The 27,594-nt window shown below is 38.0% G+C and overlaps 1 protein-coding gene across 8 annotated transcripts in view; it reads left to right on the top strand.

The window, feature by feature from the left end:
* Positions 1–27,594, top strand: part of LOC125224778 — a 72,315-nt gene that overhangs the window by 26,549 nt on the left and 18,172 nt on the right. For 7 of the 8 annotated variants that reach the window (XM_048128256.1, XM_048128285.1, XM_048128277.1 and 4 more), the window contains exons 3-4: positions 25,825–27,092; positions 27,176–27,383. In XM_048128256.1, the coding sequence (XP_047984213.1) occupies positions 25,825–27,092; positions 27,176–27,383 (1,476 nt within the window). Of the gene's footprint in view, positions 1–979; positions 1,501–25,824; positions 27,093–27,175; positions 27,384–27,594 lie in introns of those variants that run through there. The other variant, XM_048128239.1, reaches the window with a different exon arrangement.

The following is a 27,594-nucleotide window of genomic DNA, read 5'->3' as shown; positions in this document are numbered from 1 at the left end:
AGTTTTTTAATAAAACGGCAAAAACCAAAAAAAGTCTGATTTTTTTACTTTTTTTTTTAAATTACGAAGTTAGCACACCATTTTTTTGCTTGCAAAATATAGTCCTACATTCCCCCAAGGACCCCAAATAATATACCAAAAATGCAGCTTTACATCACACTTTGTTTTTTTATTTCTCTTTTTGACCAGTGTACTTGGACATTTTATGCCAATGATAAGTTTGGGGTGTTAAATATTATAATGATTTACATTTTCCCCCTATACTCATATATGATGGTTACTGATGTGCCGACGGAAAGTTTCCAAAATTCTGAAATTTTCACATAGGAAAGCTTCGGAAACTTTCCATAATTTGTATGGACAATTGTATGGATGGAAAATTTCCATTTCGTAAATTTAAATTCCCTTTATTTTTCGTTAATTTTTCAAGAAATTTAAGATTTTTTTGGAAAGTTTCCGCAACTTGCACATCACTAATGGTGGTAATGAAGAATATTAATATACGAGTAGGTACCTAATTGAATCAAAATTTTTTCATTTATATAATATTAAAAACAACATAAAAAAACGAAATTAAAGCAAAAAACATTAACAAAGCCCCTTTGTAAAAGTTTTCCTGTCAGCATAGGTACGTAGTCAAAGATTGCGCCAGCTTAATTTCAACTTTCTTGTTTCCAAAGGATCACATAATAAAATACTAAGGCTTGGGAAAAGGAACTTTCAGTCAACTGAATGAAAACCAGCTCATAAACAAGACGTAGGTACCTCCGACCGTTAACGTACGCCGTATTTAAATTTAAAATTAACATTTTGCTTTTGAAACCGAGAATATTTGTACATTACATGCGTTAAGAGTAGAACCTCCGAGCAACCTTCTTTTTCACTCTGCAGGAATCTAAATTACATTATCTTGTATGCGGTTACAGGTAAAACCGGTATAACGCTGTAAAAATGTGGAAACTGTTATATATGACTGGTTTTATTGGATGCGAAGACAGTTCAGATTAGCTGGGTTATAGTTGTGGTGATGACGTCTGTTCTTGTCCCTCTCTGGTGCAAGCGAACTACTATTTGTGTCTCATCGCCCTCCTCCCACTCGATGCTGCTAACTCGACGCTACTATTCCACCACCAGTCGACGGCCGCTCGCGTTCTCCGATACAACTGCGAAGCGGCCTCAACGCGAATATATATCGCCGGTTAATCAAAACATGACTATTATTTTAAATCATAACTTATAATATTACCGAAAAAACGTACAAATACTTAATAAATAGTTATTAATTAAAAAAACCGAAATTGTTCTGAATGTATTTTATAAATTGTAGTCGAATAAGATTCACACAAAAGTTTTATTTGGTGTTAAAGTGTACAAGTAATTAATGTTTACGTTAGTTTCCCACTAACACAGTGATACGTATGAATTAATTGCAGCCACAAAGTTAAATGAAGCAAGATATAATCCGTATTAGCGGAGGATTTGATGCCGCCAGCGAATAAGGTACTACAAACCGGATATTGTACTAGACAGTTGTCCGACTACTTTATCTATAGCCACCATTCTCTCGTTATATCTAATTCTTTTGAAAAAGGAACTCGATCTTTTGTGTTGGGTACTAATAAGGATAATTTTTTCCCCGAAGCGTTTAAATTTGAAGCATCATTGGCCCAGTCACGCACGCAAGGGATACATATTTGGTGTCGGTGTCGGAGGTATAAAGTTAACGACTCGGAATGATGACTGTTCCCTAAAGTTGCCAGGTGTGGCATTCACAGGTGCATTTCATTATGCGTAGGTACAGGTCACCTATTGCATTCAACCTACCTCTAACTCTGTTAATCCCAAGATGCAGATTACGAACTTGTTCTAAACATCTGAATGTGTTTGAGACCTTTAATTTGTGTACTATTGAGCTAATCCTCTAAATATATCAAAGACTCTTATACTTATCAATAATAATATGACAATTTATGCAAATGATATCGATGACCTATAGCGAGATTATACATGGGTAAAAGACATCAACGAAGTCTCTGAGATTTTCATAGGATAACATATTTTTTACCTTTGATGACCATTGTTCAAAACTTTAGTCATTCTGTCAGTATATAAATATGAATACGTAATACGTATGTATATCAAACCGTACCTACCTCTTCATTCCCACGCTGCAATTTTTTAAAACTTTTTGTATTGGACAGCCTGACAAAATACCCAAGTAGGTAGGTATTTATGAGCGACCGTCGTGACTCATGTCCACGTGAGATGATCAGCTGCTAAAAATAATTTTAAGCGAGACATTCTTGGGGTACCACGGAACCGACCCTAAAAAGTATGTTTAAAGGCGATGTGTCATCGACATCAGTGGCGAAGATTCCACCTCGCGGGGCCACTAGCGGCGAATCGTCTTTGAAGCAGGTAGTTGAGAGACCTTTCGCAAGGAGTTTTTGTCCTCAAACCTTTGTTCCGTGGAGGGGAGCTGAATGGCGGCGCTCGCTCGACACCATGGGATTTGTTTGCATTTGTCAAGCCCTTGTTGCTATTCTTCAGTTAACTGTGTTTTAAATTCCCATAAACTTGCGCTTTCTTCTTAAAACACCATGGAAGTTGGTCACTGAACGGTTATTATATAAAATCCATAAGTTTTTAACAAACGTTTTAATAACTGCGAAACGTTGTTATTTTCACGCCTTTAGTTAGCCAAATTTTAGCTTTTACCTTTCCCCTGTTTTTGCCATTAGTTTCACTAAAGGTCAGCAATCAGCATTTGATGAAATGCACATTCCTTCCTAGGTAACTTTAATTCTTGATGGTACAAAAGTTTATAAGCTCTTGCACGCTTCGGTTTCTTTTGTTTTTGAAAGAGGTTTTTTCTTTCCGGTTATTTTATCTAAATACCATAATACTGTAGGTGCTTTGGGATTTCACGTTCGGCCCTGATTTGTTTCGGTAAATATTATAATTAAAACGTATACAACATATTTTTTACTTTGGATATATAGAAAGCCTGCTGAGGATCGAACCCACGACTCCCGAACCGTCGTCGTACACTAATCTCCCCGAAATCTCTTGCTGTTGTTCAAAACAAAGTCTGAAATACACTTTGGTGTTCCGTTTCTTATAATGCCTTAGTTTCAAAGCCACTCTGAATTCCATTTGGAATAGCCCTGAGTCCATAGGAAATTGGAACATTGCAAAGATGCTCGAAGCAAAATACGATTTATACTCCGACATTTAAATGTCTTTTGATCTTAAGCGGTAAAGCGCGGAATGGGTAGATACTTACCTATTGCGAAGCGTGAAAGGAATGCAGTGATTCCTGCGCTCGGATACAATGAATCATATCTAGCCGAACTATCTGAATCGAACATAATCTAGCTAGACTAATCCGGGATCTCTTTCTCATTTTGTGCTATTTCTTTTCCTAATATTTTCTATTTTAAAAGAAGATATTACATATTTTATAGGTATTTACCTTGTACTATAAGATGTCAATAGGTTATTTTATTGTTACCTATCTCATGCTAATGACAAACCATTCCATCTGTCACGTATTGTAGTTGCATGATTTGCGTAGATTTACGAGACAGGTTTCCGGTCTTTCCCACCGGCTACATAATATTATAAAATATTAATTGTAGCTCTATTAAATTCCTTATTAGTGTCATATTGGTGCATGAGCGGCTGTAGCTGCTCGCTCGGGGCATGTGGGATTAGGCAGGCGTGTACCTAAGTATGTAAATAGGATTACACCGTAAGTACACTTGAGCTCAACACGTTCTTAAGACGATGCGTTTTAAGGAAAATGAAGTTTTAATCTCAAAATCCTTGAAAAACCTACACCTAGGTATGAAGGTATGTATGGTAGAGACCATAGAGTAATAGAAACAGAGAGAGCCTCACTGAAGACCGGCTGTGACCCAACAATGGACGACATTTTTTTTAAACTTTTTTTATGGCTTGGTGGTGGAACACTCAAGCCAGCAATGGCAGACGGTTTGCGATGTGCAAACACGATTTAAAATCAAAATAATGATAATTCAGGTCAAGAGGAAAATTAATTTATCATTTAATTTATCAAAAATTAATTATTTTACATGAAATTTAGAAATATATTGTTTTTAACTATAAAATAATGACTCACTGCACCGTGTGCAAACACTATTTAACAAAAATACTGGTCACACTCTTGTTTTGCAGTTTGTTGGTTTATGAATATGAACATTAATGAATATCGTGATTATACGTATAATAACGTGATAATGTATTAATCTACGCATGAAAAGTTACTCCGTATTTTTTTTCTTTCGATTGTTGTAATTTTTACACAGTTTGATAACGCATGTAGGCATATTTTCTTATTTTTCTGGAGTTGTTTTCGCCACAGGCGCCTCGATCCGACTGACGATGACGGGAGATTAGTGGATGAGGTCATAGACAAAGCTATCAATGTGGATGATGGAATCACAGGATTTTCTTCGGAGTTATCCGTCCATAGAATTGTAGGTTCATGGTAGAGACTTCAATTTCACTACATTGCCAGAATAACCAATGTTTTGTGGTATTCTATGCCTATGGGTACTATATGCTCATTCTGCATGCCTTTTTATCAAAAGGGCGTGCGCGTGCCAGGACAAGCTAAGTGATTCTGCCCCCGACGAATTTGGGCTTATAATTTTTATGGTTGGTGTGGCTTTGATTTGAGCACCCTAAACTTTATAGTTTTTGTAAAAAAAAAAAAAGCGAAAATTCACTTTCCTTTGATAACTTTTTTTCTAGTTAACCGATTTTAGTATAATTTACATATGTTGTACATTGAGTCAAGATAATTATATGACATAACAATATTCTCATTGTGTCATAGCAAAAAATAAAAAAAGAACCGACTAAACTTTTTAATTTTTTTTTAAATTACTTACAGGTTAGAGACCGCTCTAGTTTTTTCTCCAATAGTACACCCACTAATAACCTACAAAATATTTCTTTCAAAATTTTATCTGAGAGAGAACATAGAGATATCTTTACATACATTTCCTAGACTCGCCTTTATATAACATAGTATGAATATGAAATGTGTGCAACCTCTTTAGAGAAACGTGCAGATTGCATACCTGCATAATACTGGCCACTTACATTTCGTTACCTACGTTAAATTAAAAAAAACTTATAATGTTGCTTTTTATTAACGTACTAGCTTTTACCCGCGACTTCGCCCGCGTACTAAAAGTATTCTTATTCAAACGTGTATAAAAATTAAGATTTTCATTTGGATCCGTAGGGGTCTCTGTAGGTACATTTGTCTGCGATTATTTCGATTACACATAATACTATTGCTTTTAAAGAAATGCTTGCAATGATTGTACAAATGTTACACATCGACCACAGCGTAGGTAGTAGGTATGAGTAGGTATGTATTCTATATACGCTGGGGAAACCTTTATAAACAACCCACATAGCCCGTATTTCGACACTAATGGTCGGTGAGTAAAAAGTACTTTCTTGAATTATCCCTTACAACAACGATCCCTTCCCACTGAGCCGCCTGCTTTTTACACTGCCTAGATACCGATTGCCGACCGATTATCCATATCCCTGTAACGATACCCATATTATCCCTGTCCCTGTCCCTGTCCCTGTCCCTGTCCCTACATTATATAAGGAACCTACGTGCCAAATTTGAAATCTCTAGGACCAGCGGTTTCGGCTGTGCGTTGATATATCAGTCAGTCAGTCAGTCAGTTTCTTCTTTTATACATTTAGATTTAGAATGTTCGGGAAAGTTCTTATATTTTCTAGAGTGTTCTAGAACGTCCCAAAACGTGTAAAACTTAATGTTGTTAATTAGAATGTTCTAGAATGTTCTAAAAATTTCTGAAATGATCTAGAAAAGTCCAGCTAGGATGTGTGTAAATGTTTTAATCGATATGGAATGTTCTAGAAAGCTCTGAAAACTTCTGGAATAATGTAGAAATTTCTGTAATATGTAAATCTTATTCAGTTTAACACATTTTGGAACGTTCTAGAACATTCTAGATAATATTAGAACTTTCCAGTACATTCTATATCAACTACATTAAGTTTAACACATTTTGGAACGTTCTAGAACATTCCAAATCAACTACATTCAGTTTTACACATTTTGGAACGTCCTAGAACATTCCAAATCAACTACATTCAGTTTTGCACATTTTGGAACGTTCTAGATCATTCTAGAAAATATAAGAACTTTCCAGAACATTCCATTCAGTTTTGCACATTTTGGAATGTTCTAGATCATTCTAGAAAATATTAGTACTTTCTGGAACATTCTATATCAACTATATTCAGTTTTACACATTTTGGAACGTTCTAGAACATTCTATATAAAAAAAACATTCAGTTTTACACATTTTGGAACGTTTTAGATCATTATAGAAAATATCAGAACTTTTCAGAACATTCTATATCAACTACATTCAGTTTTGCAGATTTTGGAACGTTCTAGATTATTCTAGAAAATATTAGAACTTTCCAGAAGTACAGATGTATAAGTACAGAATTACAGATGCACTTACCCACATTTTTTATATTGCGTGACACATTTAAAATTATATTGCGTGATACAGAAGTACAGATGTGCAGTACAGAAGAAGGACAGATATATTTTTTTTTAACATTTTGCCACCCACAGCCACCCACTTCCACCCACCGCGACCAAACTCCCTTACTTTCATCTAGAGACCAAGGGGTATTTACCACCCCAACGGGGGGTTGATTGGAATTGATGGTGATAGAGAAAACCCCGGACATACGTACATTAGCGTTAGCATTTTATATAGATATATAGATTATAATCGAAAGGAGTTAGGAGTAGTAAGAAACACTTTGTTTTTTATATTTTTTACTTTTATAGTATTTTATGCAACAGGCGTTTAAAGGAGGTCAAAAAAGACGAGTGGCGTGGGTAACAATTTGAGGCGAAGCCGAAAATTGTTATTGAGACGCCACGAGTATTTTTTGACTCAGTTAAACACCGTTGCATACAATACTTTTTCTACGACCATGCACTTAGTTTTTAATAGTTTTCTCGAATAACTTTCGTGAAATTCACACTGCTTCCTGTATTTTGACGCAAAGGTTTGCACTGTCAGCTCGGCTGCCCAAAGCCTTTCCGCGCACTCGCGCAGTGTCGTTATAAGGCGTTGCCATGGTTACAGAGCCAAACAATGCGTTTTCGGTTTTTTCGATATTGCGCGCATGCGGGAAAAGCCGGCGGAAGCTGGCTTTGGGGAATAGACCTTTATGTAGGGTTTTAAAGATCTATGCACGACCCTGTAAATGACGAATAACAGTTCGGGAGTGGAAAAAACTTTTTACCTACTCGTATAGGACCTCTTGGTTTGTATTCGTCATAGTGACTGAATAGTGAATAAATCTGACTGACGTTGGAATTTGCCGTACGCGGCCCTACTAGATATGCGATGCACTAACGTACCAGGAATACGAGTTATGCAGTTAGCTGGCCGGTCGATAGGTACAGGCTGCGGCATTCGGTTGCGTAACACCTGCACTTCGTTTATCTCAAAAGCACAGTTAACTTTGCCTTTACATTTTACACCCACTCCGACAAGGTTGTTTACGGATGTTAGATAAATCAAAGATCGAGATCCGTAGCAGACTGATTTATTTCAAATGTACAACTACCGACATACTTATGAATCTACCCTACGTAACACCTCCCTCTCATTTCACAATAATAACTTATACCTAAATGAGATATAGGATTTATAAACTAACACAAGCTATGAAATCGTGTCAGATCATGTTCACTTTAATTAATTTAAAGGACACGGCTATTCAAGTTGGACAAATACATAATGAACAATATATGTATCGGGACAGAAGTAGGTATTCAATTAAGTAATTAACAAAGATCCACCAAAGTATCATACATATTATGTTGTAAAAATAACGATTTAACATACATTTTCAAAAAAGTGTTATCTTAACATAAAGTTTTACCTACTAAGGTTTGATAAGTCACACCAACCATTCGTAAACCTTATTGCAAACAGATGCTCAATTATTTATGTTTATACAGGATTTTCCTTATCGATAATCTAATTTATGAATGAAGTTCAAGTGCTTCGACACATATAAGCAATTAACATAGGTACATCACTTTATTTACTATTAGGTATTTAGTAATAACTATTACGGAATACTAAAACTATATAATTAGGTACTATATACTAATAGGTACAAAGGTACGAATTGAAGTTATTTGCGGAGTGTTTTAGTTACTCAATAGATCATATTTTAGTTTTCTGTAATTTTTCTATACAACGCAAAGCTGCCTGTCGTCTTGTTCGACCTTCAACCTCTTGCGGCGAGGAGGGCCCTATTCTACAGTCGGCGTTTGGAACTGGATTTCTAACAGGAGACAAGTGCGACTCCGGTTCCTCTTCTGCAAGCTGCCATTCATGCACGGTGCTCTCTTTTTCGATGACTTCACGTTGTTCGTCATCGTTAACCGCCGACTGTTGGACTTTAGCAAGAGAAAACCGAGACTTGCGTTTATCCTGTAACATTTGGTCAATGTGCCGTTTGTGTACCTGGCCATCTCCAGTTTTTACAGAATAGGATACGGGACTTTGACGGTCTATAACCACCCCTTCCGTCCATTTTCGATTATGCTTCGTGTAATCTCGGATGATGACCGGGTCTCCGACGGTAGCCTGGCGAAGGCGCGCCGGCCGGCGCTGCTCACTGGCGAGCTGGTGCTCGCGCACGACCTCACTAGCGTCAGGCCGCAGCAAGTCTAGGCGCCCACGTAGTCGTCGTCCCAGCAGCGCGACCGCTGGCTCTCGTCCGGTTGTGCTGTGCTCCGTGTTGCGATAAGTGAACAAAAATCTACACAGGGCAGTTTCTGCGTCTTCGCGTTCAATGTCTGCCTTTTTTAAGGCTCGTTTCACGGAGCGCACGGCGTTCTCTGCGGCCCCATTACTCGCTGGATGATAGGGCGGAGTTAGGGTTTGTTTTATGCCATTTCGCTCAAAATATGTCCTCAGTTCGAGGGAACTGAAAGGTGGTCCGTTGTCAGAAATCACCCGTTTAGGCAGTCCGAAACGCGCAAACATTCTCCTAAAACACGATATAACTGTTGATGCAGAAGTATTGTTGACTTTCTCTGCCTCTATCCATTTGGAGTGCGCGTCAATAACGATCAAGTAATATTTATTGTTAAAAGGCCCTAACCAATCAACATTTAAGCGCGACCAGGGTTCCTCGGGCCACGGCCACGAGTGTAGCGGCGCCGGCGCCGGTGCCGGGCGCACCGCGCGGCATGCGTCGCATTCGCGCGCCGTTCGTTCGATATCTGCGTCAAGTGTCGCCCACCAAACATAATTACGAGCAATTTGTTTCATTTTAATGATCCCCGGATGCCCCTCGTGAATTTCCTTTAAAATTCCGCTTTGCAAGGTCATGGGTATTATAATTTTGTAACCCCATAGTAAACAGCCTTGATCAACATGAATGCTGTCTTTGCGAATGAAAAATGGCTTTAAGGTATCATCACTCAAAACTTTCGGCCATCCGAACATAACGTAGCCTATAACTTTACTCAAAACTGGGTCTCGCGCGGTCTCAGTTTTAATATCTTTAAAACTGAGTGGGAAACTTCCCTGAATGAAATTTAGATAACTGCCTGCCTCATCCTCTCTTTCAGCTCGATTGCCAGTCGAGAGTAAAGGAAGACGAGACAGCGCATCGGCTTGGCAATTCTGTGCGGATGTTACAAATTCGATACTAAAATCATAAGCCGACAACGTAACAGCGTAACGCTGTAATCTACTCGCAGCTGTTACAGGAATGCCTTTATTTTTACCAAAGATGTAACTAAGAGGTTTATGGTCACTTCGAAGTGTAAAGTGTCTGCCATATAAAAACTGATGGTGTTTTGTTACCCCAAAAACAATAGCTAAAGCTTCTTTGTCCAGCTGCGAGTAGTTTTGCTCGGCCGCGCTGAGTGTGCGCGAGGCGCAGCTGATCGGACGCTCGCGGCCATCTTTGCCGCGCTGCGCCAGCACGCTGCCGAGCCCGTACGCGCTGCTATCGACCGACAGCACCAGCGGCAGTGCCGGGTCGTAGTGCGCCAGCACGGGCGCGCTGCTCAACACTTTCTTGATTTTATTAAAAGCAATATCGCAATCGCTGCTCCACACCCAATCGACGTCCTTTTTTAATAAATTATATAAGGGTCTAAGAATGTCACTCATGTTAGAGCAGAATTTAGAATAAAAGTTTATTAAGCCCATAAAGCTTTTCAACTGTGTGACATTCGTTGGACGAGGAGCTGCAACTATTGCTTTAATTTTTTTATTGTCTGTGTGCAAACCGTCCTTATCAATATTATACCCTAAATAAGTCACACTGTCTCTAAAAAACTGACATTTATCAAAATTGATACGGAGTCCATTTTCTTTAAGTCTCTGCAAAACTGCCCTTAGGTTGGCCAAATGTGTTGCCCTATCTTTTCCGGTGACGCAAATGTCATCTGCAAATACTGCGGTAGATGGCAGGCCACTAAGAGTCTCTTCCATAATTTTTTGGAAGTTCTCTGGTATACATTTAATACCAAAAGGAACCCTCCGATAGACAAAAGTTCCTACATGCGTGGTTATGGCTGTCATCGGTTGAGACTCTTGTTCTAACAGACACTGTTGGAATGCATTCGATAAGTCCAATTTTGTGTACTGTTCACCGCCTCCTAATGTTGCAAATATTTCTTCTATTCGCGGGAGTGGGTAATGGAAATCTTTGAGAATAGGGTTTATTGTGATTTTATAATCACCGCAAATACGGATATCACCGTTAGATTTAATAACCGGCACGATAGGTGTTCCGTAGTCCGACCGCTCGACCTTGTAGACGACGCCCTCCCGCTGCAGGCGCTCGAGCTCGCGCTCCACGCGCCCGCGCAGCGCCAGCGGCAGCGCGCGCGCCTTCACGAACACGGGCACGTCACTCGTCAGGTGCAAACGAATACGCGATTTAAAAGTACCTAAACCCTCCGCAAATACCTCCGGATACTCTTTTTTTAATACATGCGCCATGGAATCGCTTTCAGCTAAATTGTGACAAAATTCCATATACTCTAATAATTTTAAAACCCTAACCCAAGTGCGGCCCATAATCGGTGGTCCACCATTTTCAATAATGTGTAATTTTAATTTAGCCGAATTTTGTCCACAAATTACATCAACATCAATATAACCAAGCGCCTTGATAGGATCACTAATATAGGATTTTAACAACAATGTATTTCTGTTAATAGGTAAATGTGACAAATGTTTCTCATAAAACAATTTCGACACTGCAGAATATTTACTTCCCGTATCAACTTCGAATTTGTAAAAAATGCCGTTTACGGATAAGTTCACTAAATACGGTCCATCGTTATCTCCCTTCGAGATCAAATTATAGAAATGACAATCATCATCGTCCGAATCGCTACTTTCATTTAAAAAGTACTGACCTTTAGCCATCCTTCTGTTGTAAAAATCGCCACTCTCACCTTTGCGCGTACACATAACTTTTAGATGGCCCTTAACACCACACAAATCACACGAAAAGTTCTTGTACCGACACTTATTTGGAGGATGTGTGGGTTTCCCACATCGCGCACACGGGGCCCGCTGCGAACCGCTGCCTGCGCCGCCGGCGGCGGGCGGGCGGCGGCCGGCGGCGGGCGGGCGGCGGCCGCCGCTCACGCGATGCAGCCCGTCGTCGGCCGCGCTGCCGCCCGCGCCCGCCGCGCCGGCGCCGGCCGGGGCGCACGCCGTGCTCGCGTGCCGCTCCGCCGCCTCGAGCGCGCTGGCCAACTCCACGGCCCTTTTGTAATCTATGTCTTTTTCGGCGAACAACCTCGAACGCATCTCCTCGCTGTGTAAACCTGAGACGAATTGGTCTCGTAAATTTTCTTCGAGGCCGGTTCCGAAATTGCAGGTTTTAGCCAAATGTTTCAACCCTTGGAGATAAACACGAATGCTTTCACCCTGCTGTTGCACCCTTTGCCGAAAAACGTGTCTCTCGGCGATCTCAGATCTTTCTGGTTCCAAGTGTTTCTTTAATAAGGCCACTAAATCGTCAAAACCTTTGTCCTCCGGATGAGCGGGGAACACAAATCACAAAGTAAATTGTAACACTCTCCACCGACAACCGTTAACAACGTAGGCACTTTTAGATTGTCACTTATGTTATTTAACTTTATGAACTGGTTTACGCGACGCACATAGTTGTCCCAATTAGATTCTAACGAAAATGGTTCTATTTTACCGATAGGCATGTTAACACGAAGCGTAAAGTACTTAAATTTAATTTTTAAAACCGACTGCGCCAATGTTAGATAAATCAAAGATCGAGATCCGTAGCAGACTGATTTATTTCAAATGTACAACTACCGACATACTTATGAATCTACCCTACGTAACAACGGACAAACATTCGAACTAGGTCCCGAGGCAGATACACGTGCGGAGATAAAAACCATTTCGTGAATCTGAGATACCATTTGGGAGATTTTAAGTGTTTATCCTATTTATTTGTGTTTATCCTAAACGATTCTCCTAACTGTCTGACCATATGAGGCGTCACTTAAAGCAGGTGACTAGGCTAATAGAATGAAAACAATTCATCATACAGACAGGATGTACACATAGCTACATAATTTAGAGACGACGTTTAGACCAGTCATCAGCCGTGTAATGCGAGAAAGTTATTTAATTTGGAATAACGTAATTTCAAGCTGATATTTCTTTCGCTGTATAAAGACGTCAAGAAAATTGCCATGAGACGACCGTAATAAGGGATCTGTGACAAGTGGCGTGGTGGCTTTCTCTTGAATAATGTATTTTTAATTTAGACTTTTTATTACTTCTTCGCACTTTGAATTTATTGTGATGTATTTTATTATTTGCCACCTGTTCGCAGATGTAAATGTACACCTGTCTTGTTAACAGCTGAAGTACAGCAGCTTTTAGCACCGAAAATAGACAAGCCTCTATAAGGCTAATGCAAAAACTTTAATGTTTAGCATTATAGATACCTAGGTGTAAACTGTAAGATAACATTAAGTGTAAGAAGTGTAAGATAACAAATGCAGTTAAATAAGTATCCTTAGTCCTTACTCAGGCGTCGCTCGCAGGACGTTTGCGGTCAGTTAACTAAAGCTACTTAGCAATTCCACGATATTATATTTCGTAGAAGAGCCGGCAAGGGTCGCATTACTTATATTAATAACGCTCGTTTGACGCTCGGTTACCTTGCTCGCGAGATGGTTCCATACTGATAACGGCGACTTGAATCTACAAACAGATACTAAAGGTAAACACCCGTTTTGTAGTAATTTGTTGCTTTTGTATGTTATGAAACACTAGCGTCTTGTGTTTACATTTGCTAACCTCAGCATGAGACAAATTATGCACCTTACGTTCTAGACGTTAGAATGTTTAAGTAGGTAAATTCTATCACGAGGTAATTAATGTCCCATGTTCATAAACACACATTTCTATTGAAAGGTGCAAAATAAATATAAATTATTATCATTTCAATGGTTAGATAATATGTATTACTTCTAATAGAATTAACCAAGCAATATCAAATAATAAATGGTAAATAAAATATAATTATGTTTCTCAAACGTCAAAGTGAATAATGATACGCGTCACTAATGCGTAAATAGATTAACTCCAGCATTTATAAAAACCACAATTTCTCAGTTAACATGGACCCTTATAAAGCAGTTCGTTTTTGCATGTGCATGTTATTGTACCTACCTATGTATAATCATTAATTAATATGAGATGTACCTCTAAAATATGTGTTAAAAGAGTCTAATAAGTACCTACCCAATTACTGCATGAAAACTTATAGCTAACTATAGTTATTTAGAAGAAACCTACCTATCTTAGGTGTATGAAATCACCACTCCGAAAGAAACGTGATAATCTCCAGAATCAGGTCACGATCGTCGTAGCTTAGGCCCTTTAATAAAAATACGTTCATTGTGTTGATACTATTGATAGATATTTCTATTCAGTTAATGCTACGGCATAGTAGCTTGTCTTGACTTGACATATGGTCGATCTATGAAATACCTACCTAAGTTGAGTATAATAATCGTAAAATCTACTGATTTTTATTCTAAAGGTGTGCTAAACCGTTTCAAATGCCGATATCGCGGCTCTTGCCTCTAGTGGTAATCCGACACATTATCGTAATTAACCAAAGGCTGGTTTCGTCATTAGATTAATTAAGTTAGGTTAGGATTGTCGATTAATCAAACAAAAATGGCGGGATGCGTAATAGAATGCCAGTAGGCGATGCCCTATAAAAAGTCGATGATGGTGGGCTGGTACCAATTCTCCTTCAATTGCTCAAAGATTAACTGGAAGAGATCCCTTAAAGGGATAAGTTCGCCTTTGTACTAGTGATAAGCTCTTTTTCTTGTGTGTTGTATTATTTTCTGGTACAATAAAGTGTTTTATTACTACTACTACTACTACTATTAAGGTCTTCTCAGGGGTCTGGATAATCATGTTCCCATAAAAATCGTATTATTCTAGGTCGTTATAACTGTCGAAATATTATTATTACCTGTGTTAAATTTAGGGTAATGCACATTAACATTACTTATGCTCAAATAGCACTTTTAAAAACTCACGGCGAAAACTGATTTTCATAACTTCTGTTTACTTTCATATTTTACATCTTCTACTTCTCAATTGTAAATTTATAATACATATGTGCTTTTCACCCTAGATAGCTATGAGTAAAATATACTAAAATATTTATAACCAATTCCCCACAACAAATAGATCAGGTTAAGAAGTGAGTAACCTCCTATTTGTTTGTGTTGTGAGAATTTGTTAAAAATTAAGACAATGAAAATCAAAATGATGGAGTGATATTCTCATTGCATTGCTTACAAATTATTAACACTTGTCAACTCGGAACAATGACTTTCTTCTCCCACATTCCACACTTGTCTGAGATGCTGTAATGCGTTGCCCGCTTCTTTTTATAGGCCCATTTTGCACTTGAGTAATCAAACGGCGTGCTTAAGAAGATTTTGCATCAAGTCGCTAAACGCTTGTTTCTTTGCAGCATTATTCATGTAGGTAGTTTTATTTGTCCATATACTCGTTACACATACACATTCTAAAAGATAAGTACTTTAATTAGTGACCCCATACAACTATGACACGGTTTCATTAGATAAGAATTGTCTTATCATTAGAATTGAAAAAGTATCGACATGTAATTGAGTATTGTTGCTTAACACTCGTGGCACAATGTTATAATCTTACAACTACGTTGCATAGACTCTCCATGGAGCAGTAATGACTTGTAGAGATAATATGTAATAATTTGAAATATTATTGACCTCATGCGAGTAACAACGGTTTTGTTAGTTTAAAGCGTGCCTTATCAGTAGGTAGGACACATGATAAAGATTAGGTGTCGTACGTGAATTCGAACTGGTAACCGAGTAACATCATAGAAGTTTAAATATAATAACAGTTGAATTCTGCACCACACCATTAGCCTAATGTTTGTAATGTACCTATACCATGCCATGGTTCTATAGGTAGGTAATTATGTTTCTTTACCTAGTTTATATTTCTGTTGATTAGTGGTCTATCTGACATTGTAAAATTTCAGATCTCTTTGCCTGAAAGTGACTCGCTTCACTATAATAACTAGAATGATATTTGTTCACTCTATTGATCTAGTCATTGAACACGAGTTCCCACTGCTCTAGTAACATTCTTAACACAATCAATCAATTATATAGGAATTTATGAGCATTTCTTCAAGCAGATGTAGTTGTAGATAATTAGATAAGTTCAAGAACGCAATTATAAATCAAGTGGTTTTGGAGTTCGTTACATTAATGCATACAAAGTTACAAACCAGATTGGCCTTATTAGCATTCATGTAGGTTCCATAAGTTCACACTGCTCGTAAACCTGCATTAATGGTTAATTAAGTGTTGCTCTTAGTGAGTATTGTACGAGTATACTAAGTATAATAACATCTTGTTACTTGTACTTATTATCATATGTATCCTTAATTAAGCGTATATTGTGTGTGGATTATTTGCATGTGTTAAAATAAAATATTTTGACCAGTACGTACTCGTGTTTGCAGTACCAATCTTGTGCAACATGCAAACTTGAATCAACGTAATTTGCAGAGGTTGATTTGCTTGTTATGACGGCGCGGCATGTTGGAGTGTCAATCAGAATTATCTACAATTGATGGGATGTTGGATACGAAATAATTTAAGCAGATATCTCGAAGTAGATCATTGCAATCAACTATAAACCCTTTTTCCACCTAGCGTTTTCTCGGCTCAGTGTCACTGCTTTCAGACACAATCATCTCTACTTTGCCAGGTCTTTGGCATCTTCAGGTGTGAAATCGTTCTTTTTCATGACCGATTTTGCGACGTAATGTACATCACATCCAATCCAACACGTTTTAGGCTCAACGCTTCTTACCGCTTGATTTTCATTTGTTTAACCTGCAATAAGGATAATTTCTATAGTGACTAATTTTACTAATTTATTGTAGCAAATTAAAAGGTACCGAAAGCATGGATTTGGCCAACGCGCTACCGTTACACGTCTGCATGGTCCTATTGTTTCTGGTTTAGTGAACTTGGAAGTTCCGTGCCGTAGTTTCAGATAACGTGGTAACTTTACCCGCTAACAGTGGACAAAACACGGTCATAGCGAACCTGTCACGGTCTGCCGACTGTGATATCAAACTATGTAGTAGGTAACTTCTATAATTATACTAGGTCACACCAGGTACCTACATGCACATGCCGTACCCAATTTGTGTTATTTAATTTGATATTATTTTTTTAATTTGATAGGGTAAGATTCATTCATTGATTTTGCTCGTACGAGCACTTTGATGACAACGCCGTCAGCGGGCACAAGCGAAATGCGGAAATTAAAAATAGTTGTTCTCGAGACATTGAACCAGATCGGTTATCTACGAGTATCGACAGGAAATCGCCGTTTCCTATGGAAATACTTTTAGTTTATATCTTGATTCTTGATCTTAGAACAGTGACTAATAGTGTATTTTATCGGTCGATATTTAATATTTAGTAGTTGATTGATATGATAAAGATATAGGTATATAATAAAAAAATACAATTTTACATACTGTTACTAATTATTTATGACCCAGATAATTGTTTTTTATGACAAAGATAAACTGGTGCCTTTGAAATTAAAGAAAAATATATCAAAAGGTGTTTAAGGCGTTAATTTGTATAGCCTTATCATCGTTAGTAAGTTTTATTTTTATTCTCAAGTAAATAAATATTAGTTTTCTGGCATAGGTATTTGGAATCTGCACTTCCAAGAAGAAGACTGAGAAATATATCATAATTGTGTACTCGTAAAACGTATTCTGTCTGCCAAGCGCGGATCCAGCTTCGTGCCCAGGGGGGGGGTCACGTGGTCTATTTGTATGGCAATCTTAGGCTCCAGGGGGGGTCATGACCCCCATGACCCCCCCCTGGATCCGCGCATGCTGTCTGCTAAGTTTTCTACTTTTTTGTCTAATATCAATTATAACGAGCGGTGTTTTCGTTCTACAAGAGACGTTGAACACTTCGTATATAAAAACTGACCCTTTCACCTACCTACAAGATAATCATAAGACGCTTTTAAATTATAACACTCTTAAGTTTCGTGTGGGCTTATCAATAGACCGTAGCAAAAACCAGCACACGCGCGCATACGAAAGCCTCGCGCCGTATGTGTAGGTACGGTGCGTAGACAAATCGCAAATTGTTTACACTCCCTAGCGCATCGTACTTGTCTCATCTCTCTCATTCGGTCTTCCGTATTGGTGCGACAAAGCCAGCAGTTGTTTACAAGGTGCGTTGCGATTGGGCGTTTGCCTACGGGGTCTGGTCCAGAGGCTGTAGAAAGGAGCAGGCTCCAAGGACGAGCGCGCGCGCCGGTTGTTCACCTCGCGCTCGTACGTCGCGCAGGAATGCGCGGGACCGCTTGCGGTCGCGACTCGCGGCCGCTGCTACGGGCCCTACGGCCGGCCCGTATTTATCAGCTAGCATCCGATTGCAACGTTTAGGTAATGTATTTTTTTGGATGGATGGTGGCAACATCTAAAATCAAGCACAACTATTCAGCTAGACTATTACTTTGTACAGCAACTTTGACGACTCGAAAGTCTGCAGCAATTTAATTTATTGCAAAGTTACGTTGCGTATATTACCTACTTATAGATATATTCGATACACTGAATTGCAGCGCTGGTGTAGAAACGAAATATTTATCCAATCACTTGAATAAACATACAATAAATCCATTACATTATCCGAAATGTACCTACCTAAGGCTTGAAGCCTTAAAAATAAGTGAAATACAATAAATAAATAAAAAGCCCCGATAAAATAGTAGATAATTTATAATAATGTTACAAATGTTTATTGTGACATAATGCTAAATCTCTTACCTAACAAATGGAAACATATTCAACCTGTCAATTTCTGCGTAACATTTCTCGATATCGTTTTTCAATAAAAGCAAGTGATATTAAAAACACAATCTCACGTTTTGTTATGTAAATGTAATATAATATTTTCGTTGCTCAATGAACCGACGAGTGCGATACAAGAGTAAATACCTAATCAAATAGATCGTATCTGGTATCGGCGATCGCCTCATGAGAAGGATATCGATTACGGAGCAAGCGCTTACTTACACTTCATTTTTTTAACAAGCAACTATGTTAGTTAATGAGTTCAATCTAAACCAATAGATTGAAGTGGCATAGTTCCTTATCTAATTCCATTAATATGGAACAGTTTTCTTTTTCAAAAAGTACCGTTTCTTAATATAGCGACACAATTTCTATCTTTAGCTGTGTCAACCAACACACCTGTATCAGACATAATATACCAAACTGATGACACTGTCTACATTATAATAGTTATTTGTTATACAAGGGGGCAAAGTTGTATTTTAACGCCGAGTGTGGAATTGAAAAACGAGCAAGTGAAAGGATTCTATAGTTGAACCACGAGCGAAGCGAGTGGTTCGAGAATAGAATCCTGAACTTAGCAAGTTTTTCAATACACGAGAAGTAAAATACATTTGCACCCGAGTGTAACACAAAACTTTTCCCCTCACTATAGCGAGGAAACTACAACGCAAAAAATGCGTTTATCACTGCTTCCAGTAGTTCCACAGGTGGTAAATCATCTTCATTACTAGATTCACCTACTTTTATCAATTTTAAAGCAGTTAATTTGACTATATTCAAGGTCAAATTACTTTAACCCACTAGTGGATAAAATGCGTTTTACCCGCTGGTATTAAAGTACAAAACACGTGTTTCCGAGCTAGTTAGGGGAAAATTATAATAGAAGCAGGTACAATTTACAAATTTTAAAAGATTTTACCATTTAAAATAAATTGACATATCAAGAATGTATCCTTAACATATAGGCGTAAAAATGTAGGTATGTAATAGTATTTTATACAATCGTGATATAATACAAAGCTTTTCAGTCGAGTACCATGTTTAGGCCACGAAGCTTGCTGAGTGGCCTAATAGTTCGGTACGAGAGTGAAAAGCTTAATTATATCACTATTGTATACAATACTTTTTTTATGAGTCATCATTTTCATCATCAATGGACGAAAAATATCATCATTCAAGTTAAAATTAATGTTAATAGCGTCGTTCACCATTGTATCAACATCGAATTACCTAGCAACCAATTGTTTATAATACCCGTCTCTGATTGGTCGATAGATTTAAAAAAAAATGTGTTTCAGTTGCAGAAAAATTTGCCAGGTATCGCAAATTAGTATAGAACTTGTATGAAGTTCTATTTTTGAATTTATTTCAGTTAACTAAAGTGAAGTGTAATGAAATATTATAGTTGACTAAGTGTCAAAGACTATCCAACACTGAAAAATCAGCACTTATAGTTTAGTCTGTGGTGCCCTAATTGACAGATTAAAGTCGACGAGTAGAAAATAGTTATTTGTTATACAAGGGGGCAAAGCTGTATTTTAACGCCGAGTGTGGAATTGGAAAACGAGCAAGTGAAAGGATTCTATAGTTGAACCACGAACGAAGCGAGTGGTTCGAGAATAGAATCCTGAACTTGCGAGTTTTTTAACACACGAGAAGTAAAATACATTTGCACCCGAGTGTAACACAAAACTTTTCCCCTCATTATAGCGAGGAAACTACAACGCAAAAAAATGCGTTTATCACTGCTTCCAGTAGTTCGACGGGTGGTAAATCATCTTAATTACTAGATTCACCTACTTTTATCAATTTTAAAGCAGTTAATTTGACTTTATTCAAGGTCAAATTACTTTACCCACTAGTGGATAAAATGCGTTTTTGGTATTAAAGGACAAAATACGTGTTTCCGAGCTAGTGAGGGGAAAAATTATTTTACACACTACGCTTGCGCCTATATAAGTACATATTATGCCTGCGTGCAGATTAACTCAAATAAAAGTTTAGATGCATTATCAACGAGTGTAGTCTCAATGGAAGTGTGCGAAGTAGCTCTTTCCCACGCTAGAAGACTTTTGTGGTTTCTGACCGGTCCCGCATAGAAAACTGGTCGCCTATAATTATCGCTCATTAAAAATAAAACGTTTATGTGCTAGATTTAGTATCAACACCTTTAATTACAATTGTTAATTATAACTTCTCACTTCGTGGTGTTTGAGAAAATATTTGAATATATTAATTTACATTTAACTTGTTCGACGTATAGTGACACCAAAATGATATCTAAATTATATCATTTTGGTTAATCGTGAGTCTGGATCTCGGACGGAATGCATTGTGTGTACGCACTATCATCATTAGATATCAAATTAATGTATGTACATATCTACACGGTTATGTTTAAAACATCAAGAATTCCTAATATTTACCCGTCTTAATTTCTGCTTAGTAACTATATAGACAATGCCTTTTTGTCTAAATTACGGGTAGTAAGGCTTAGTACTCGTATAGGAGTAGTAATAGGTAGGTAAGCAACAACAGAAACCCACGAGGCAGGCATACTTGGTCGAGTGAAAGCTATATCTAATCAGAGGTGTAGGTACCAATAATAGGGGACCATCTATCCTCAGTGTTTATGTAATTATTCAAAACTCTTCTGATATTGAATGTGCTTGATTCATTATTTACGTTCGTATGATTATATCGCTTGTCAATGTTTTCTCATGAGTTCAATCCAACATAATGCTACGGATCGAGTCTGCATTACATAAGATTTCAATAATATCTATTATGAGATTTATGAGTTATTGAAAGGCTTTTAAGATTGAGTGTTTACGTTACGTGAGTGTAAATATATCTATAATATCAAACAACATCACACCAATTAAGAATATAATTGTTTGGATTTGCCAGTAATTAAGAAATTTCTAATTGTCTGTTTCCATACTTTTACTTTGCTCTTAATTTATTTTCTGTATTTTAGCGACTTTACTGTTCCAATAAAATGACTAAGTACCTACATAAACCTAAAATACCAAAACCATTCGACAGTTCAATGAGGCCGAGACCATCACATACGGGTTTTAAACACCCGCAATGTTTAATGCAACCAGTGTTCGTTAGCGTTAAAACTTAGAGTAAACAAACCCAAAAAATACGTCATTTAGTTTCCTTTGTTTATGTTTAGTAAAATGCTTTAGGACGAAAAAAATATTGACATCATTTTGTATAATGTGTATACCTACTAGTATTAAATCATGTTAAAACTGAAATAAATATGTATGTTACCTACAGAAGAAACTTCGGATCTTCTTGCAGAGTGGCCGCCACGGCGCGGCGGAACCTGCCGAAAATTTCTTGTCTAATATAATTTTATTTCAGTTTAATTAATAACTACTTTCCCTGTTCTAAATTTTAGGTACATATGTAGTGAAGATGCTAATGTCATAAGATTCTCCGAGACAGTTCGAACGTCGCTTATTTGCGTCACCGGTAATGAGGCCGCGGTGAGATTTCACGCTATTCTATTTATAATTGATTTCAGCGCTTCAGAAAATATTGCAAAAATAGCGTGATGTTTCAAAATCTGTCTAAACGGAGATCATTGTGATCTCAGGAAGTTAATTATTTTCGCGATGGTATAAAAATCGTTGGATCATATTTTTTAAAGTAATTATATTGAATATAGGAACTTAGGTATTTTACAAAGTTAAGAAAATTATTAATCAACACATGTATAATTAAAATTGTATCACTTCGAGGATAACTGATGATTTTTTACACTTAGTTCTTAGAGTTTTTAGAAGCCTGCACTTTGATGCGTCATGTACTTATAAAAGATAATGTTTTGCACTCTTTTGTCGCTATTCAAAATTCCGTCTGGCAATGCGTCACGGTTGTTCCATTATGTAAGTACTTATTGCATTATTTTCTCTATAAGACATCTCTATTTTTACGACGCGCTTTGATGTCAGATTGCAGTTCAGTTAAGTGGGTCAATACGTTAGATTGACATTGAGGATTGGTTAGGCGTCGCGGTCTATATGTGTAAACAGAGATAAGCAGATGATCTGGCGATGTGCCAACTGGATCAGCCACTGTTGGTGTCACAGTCTCGATAGAATAATGAGGTATGTGACTATGTAACACATATAGTAAAGCGACGTTTTTCTTCGCAGTGAGAAGTTTTACGCGAATTTACATTATAGGTACTTTTGTGACCCAGACTAAACAAATGTTTCGCGTGTCTGCAACGTCTTATACCTGTGTGCACGGAACAAAGCCATATGTTATTATAATTATCAATTATACTCTCGCCAGAATATATAATTTTCTTGGTTCATCCAATACAAAGATCCAAAACATCTTGGCACAGGTTCAAAAAAGCGGTGTTAAGAATCTAAAAAAAATTTTTTAGAGTTGACCGAAAACCCAAAAAACACCACTTCCGTTTCGGTTTCGGTGACAAAAATAAGTGGAATTTACGTACATCACTTAAAATATGAATATATACATAACACTGTGGCACCAAATATATGTGTGTAGTGTATATAGCTTCAAAAATCATGAACATCATGAAGTGAGGATATAGAGTACCTATAGAACTATTTATTAATCGGTGCTGCAGGTAATTATAATTGTATGGCTTTAATACCATTTAAATACATACTTTGCCGGTATTTCAATAGGAGTTGAGTCCCTAACTTTAACAATGTTTATTGCATTAAATTTAAGTATTTAGTTCAGTTTGGTTTTAATGAGTAGGTGCTTTTGACTTTACGTGTAGTACTATGCTAACGGGTAAATAATTATACGCAATTATATGTGGTAACATAACTCCACAATATGATAATACCTGACTAACATTGCACTTATGAACTGCAGCCTGTGTGCGTAGCCGAATGCAAACAAACGCTCACGAAACGCTCACGATAATATCGAGATAATATCTCTTTAGTAGCTATCTATCTCTATCGCTCTTGTGTATTGGCGCAACAGAACTAGATTTCTACGGCGTTTCGCATCGCAGAAATGCCATTCGGCTACGGGGCCTGAAATACTTAAAAGTTTTTTCTGTTGCTTTTTAATTAAATGAGTACATTTTTTAGACGGGCAGAAAGACAAAAATACCTACTGACAAGGATATTATATTTCCTTTGCCTGAACGATGATGATGAGTGACATGATTCATTAACGTCCCGAGGAAGTCCGACAGGATGGACGGACGTGTGGACTGACATCGCCGCACCTACAAACTAAATATATGCAGCAGCATCCACCAACTTAATTACCGTGCCTTGATTGTCATACCAGTAGAGTGTAATAGTTAACTATCTTATACATTACATAAAGAAGAAAATGAGAATTCTTTAACGCCATATTGTTCTCCCTTTCTATCTAACTACCTGCCGAAGTTTGCCCGCGGGTTTGTTTACATATGGGGTTAAAAGGAGTGTACAGAGGAATCTGTAACTCCTCTGGAGAAGCAGGTGTCCATAGGCAACGGTGACTGCTTACCATTAAGAGTCTAGTTTGCCACCACGTGGTAAAATAAAATATAAGTAGATAAGGTTTTCGTTAACGGGATTCGGATAGAGAGGAATCAGAATCCATTTAGATCAGTATAGGATAGGTAAGCCATTAGTCAGAAATATTTAGTGGAATTTTGAGTCCAATCTGAGGAAGCGCTGGTGGCCTAGCGGTAAGAGCTTGCTACTTTCGATCCGGAGATCGCGGGTTCGAACCCCGGCTCGTACCAATGCGTTTTTCGGAACTTATGTGCGAAATGTCATTTGATATTTGCCATCAGTAGCTTTTCGGTGAAGGAAAAAATCGTGAGGAAACCGGACTAATTCCAATAAGGTCTAGTTTACCCTTCGGGTTGGAAGGTCAAATGGCAGTCGCTTTCGTAAAAACTAGTACCTACGCCAAATCTTGGGATTACTTGTCAAAGCGAACCCCAGGCTCACACGAGCCGTGGTGAAGCCCGGGATAACGCAAGGAGGATGATGATTTGAGTCCAATCTGGGATTCAATATGTTGGTTCCAAGTAGGGTAGTTAAGAGAAGGTAGATAACTGCTGGTTTAGAGTTTAATGTTGTAATAGTATCGATCTCTCTATCACTTAGCTGACCCGCTGCAGTTTCTCCTTATTAGCTGACAGCGCGCCAGATACTTACCGTGTGGCTTCCGGTCGTTTAGCCCACCGGCTACTTCTCGCGCCGGATACGTAGTAAGAGTGCAGGTTATATTTTACTTCGTCTATTTACTTCATGCATATCTTTATTTACATGAACATATTTACATAATGGACTAGTTACAATTGCCCCGATTTGCCCCGCTGTATCTTATGTACAAAAATGTGTACCTGACACGACGACTGAGGAGGTTAAGTTGGGCGGTTAAACCTCGAAGAATAATAAACTTTTTCGCAGATTGTACAATTTTTGCATATCAAATACGTACCCACTGTAATAAGTCAGCGACTACAACTTCTATAGCTGCACGCGGACGTTGACATTGTCGTCGTACAGTTCTCATAATTATATCATTTGCAGGGTTGCAGTCCGCCTGTATTGGCCCTCAAGTGTTGCAAAATTTGTAAATTCTCACGATCCTCCCCTATTTTTATCGGCGTTCGATAAGCGTGGGAAGTCGGCGTAGCATGTCATTCTGAATATGCTTTTATATCGTTAATCTAGGTTCAACAGCGTTTGTTAACACTTTTATTGATCTAATGCCAGAATTAGATAGCTATTACATATATCCTTAATAAAAAAAGTATACGGCGAGGGTTTTGTAAAATTGTAGCTTCATGACTTGTAATCGATATCGTAAATCTACCACAAAGTGGTAAAAATGTTAATTTGTACACATTATACAATCGCCGATTGTCATACTTCTACTTATATATATAAAATCTTGGCTACTTACCTACCTGACAAATTAATACATAGACCGTCTTGCGTCTTTTCTGATAATTTCTCAAAGCAACGTTTCGTGACAATACGCAATGCAATACGCAACTTATCAAGCCCACGACGATAACGCTTCTTTCGATTAAGCAGTTTCATTTGATTGCTTCTTTACGGTCGACGTGCCTTATACCAAGCGATTTTTTGATGTTTTTATTATAGTCTGTTCCTGTATGAATTATGACATATTTTTTATATTAATCTAATTTTCTCTCATATCGATTTGATATGGATACAAGGGATGAAAGTAATTAATGTTGTTTTTCATTTGTTTCAGGCTTGATCCCCCAATCGCACAATCACAATACCAAATGGAGAACAAAAAGCAGATGCCCGCTACGCAGCAGCCGCTGATGCAGCAGCACTTAATGGCGCAACACGTGCATCCCGATCAAATCTACAACCAGCATCACCCTCCTATCGCGACCCATCTGTCTTCCCCGCAACCTGGTCAGCTCCCACCAAATGGCGTCATGCACCAGCTCCTGCAAAGCCAATATCACTCCAACATAGATGCTCGTTCGCCTCTTCTTGAAAACAGACACGAGTTGTACGGAACTGGTTACAATCAGGATTATGGTAGGCAATATGGAGTTAATGATAATTACAATTACCCACAATCACCTCCTAGGTTAGAACGAACAGAATTACACACTGACCATAATGTAAATAACGAAATACTACACAATATTCCTAAAGGATATAACGCTGAAGTATATCAAGACTATTTAAAACGTAACCCACCGAAAGATACCAACCAAATATACCAAAATCACCAACCTATGTATCGACCCAATTCAAATCAGTACGGCTCTAAACCGTACCTGCCATATTCAAGTCGAATAGGACCCCATAGTAATACAGAGCTATTACGAAGACAGTACAACGAAATCCAGCAAATGAAGTTGCAACAGCAACTGCACTACCAAAATCAAGCGCAAATGCATCAGCAACAGAAGTTCGCTGAGAGGCAGATGCTACTCCAACAAATTCATGGCGTTCAACCACCTCCGAACTTGCAAAATAGTATATACTCTGATAGCTCTTATAGAGACTTAGATAGGTATAGTAGTAAAAATGATTTCAAGGAGTATAGTAGTACCGACATACAGAAAGATATTGATAGGTACGCGAAAAATAATGAATTCAGAGAAAATGATAAACAAAACAGGCAATACCCCGACCAGCAATGGCAGGCCAATCAGCAAACCGATTCTAGAGAGCCAGAAAGATATAGACGACAATCAGAAGGCGACAAAGCAAAGAGCCAGTCTCCACCCTCTGATCAAAGCCAAAAGAGTAATGTTGGTATCGTTTCACCTATGAAATCCAGCGAGTCCAGTAGTCCAAGTGTAAAATCGCCTTCTTCAGAAAGCAGAAGGAGTAGCGGTGGGACGCAGGCTTTACGGTCGCCGATAGCACACCGATTGCCTTCTGCCCCAGTAACCATGGCCGGTATTCTGTACAAGCAGGGGTCGGACGGACTAAAAGTTTGGAGAAAGAGGTGGTTTGTCTTGTCGGAATACTGCTTATTTTATTACAAAAGTAAGTATTTTTTGTCAAACTCTTCATTAGGTATTTTTTTTATAGTTTACATGGTTGGGAATTTTATTATTGTATAATTGCAGGTCACGATGAAGAGAAGCTCCTAGGATCTGTGCTTCTCCCTTCATATAAAGTATCAGCCTGTACCACCGAGGATAAAGTACTGCGGAAATTCGCTTTCAAGCTAGAGCATGCGAATATGCGTACTTATATACTCTGCGCTCCTGACCAGGAGGCCATGATGAAGTGGGTGAAGGCGCTGACCATGGCGGCGCTCATGCAGAGCCCCAAGTAAGACATCCTATCCAAATTTTAGCACTTGTCAGTTTTGTTTTAGATAATTATTTATTAAAGTTAACAATTTTATTGTTCGCTAACATAACACCACCCTATAACAACTGTAGGTAATACTTAATAACTATACTTTATTTGGGACTAATAGATTTACTGTATTGTTGCCGAGTTAATAGTTATTTGTTTTACAAGGGGGCAAAGTTGTTGT

The sequence above is a fragment of the Leguminivora glycinivorella genome, chromosome 1 (assembly GCF_023078275.1).
Source record: "Leguminivora glycinivorella isolate SPB_JAAS2020 chromosome 1, LegGlyc_1.1, whole genome shotgun sequence".
Classification (NCBI taxonomy): domain Eukaryota; kingdom Metazoa; phylum Arthropoda; class Insecta; order Lepidoptera; family Tortricidae; genus Leguminivora; species Leguminivora glycinivorella.
This window is presented reverse-complemented; position numbering and strand designations above follow the sequence as displayed.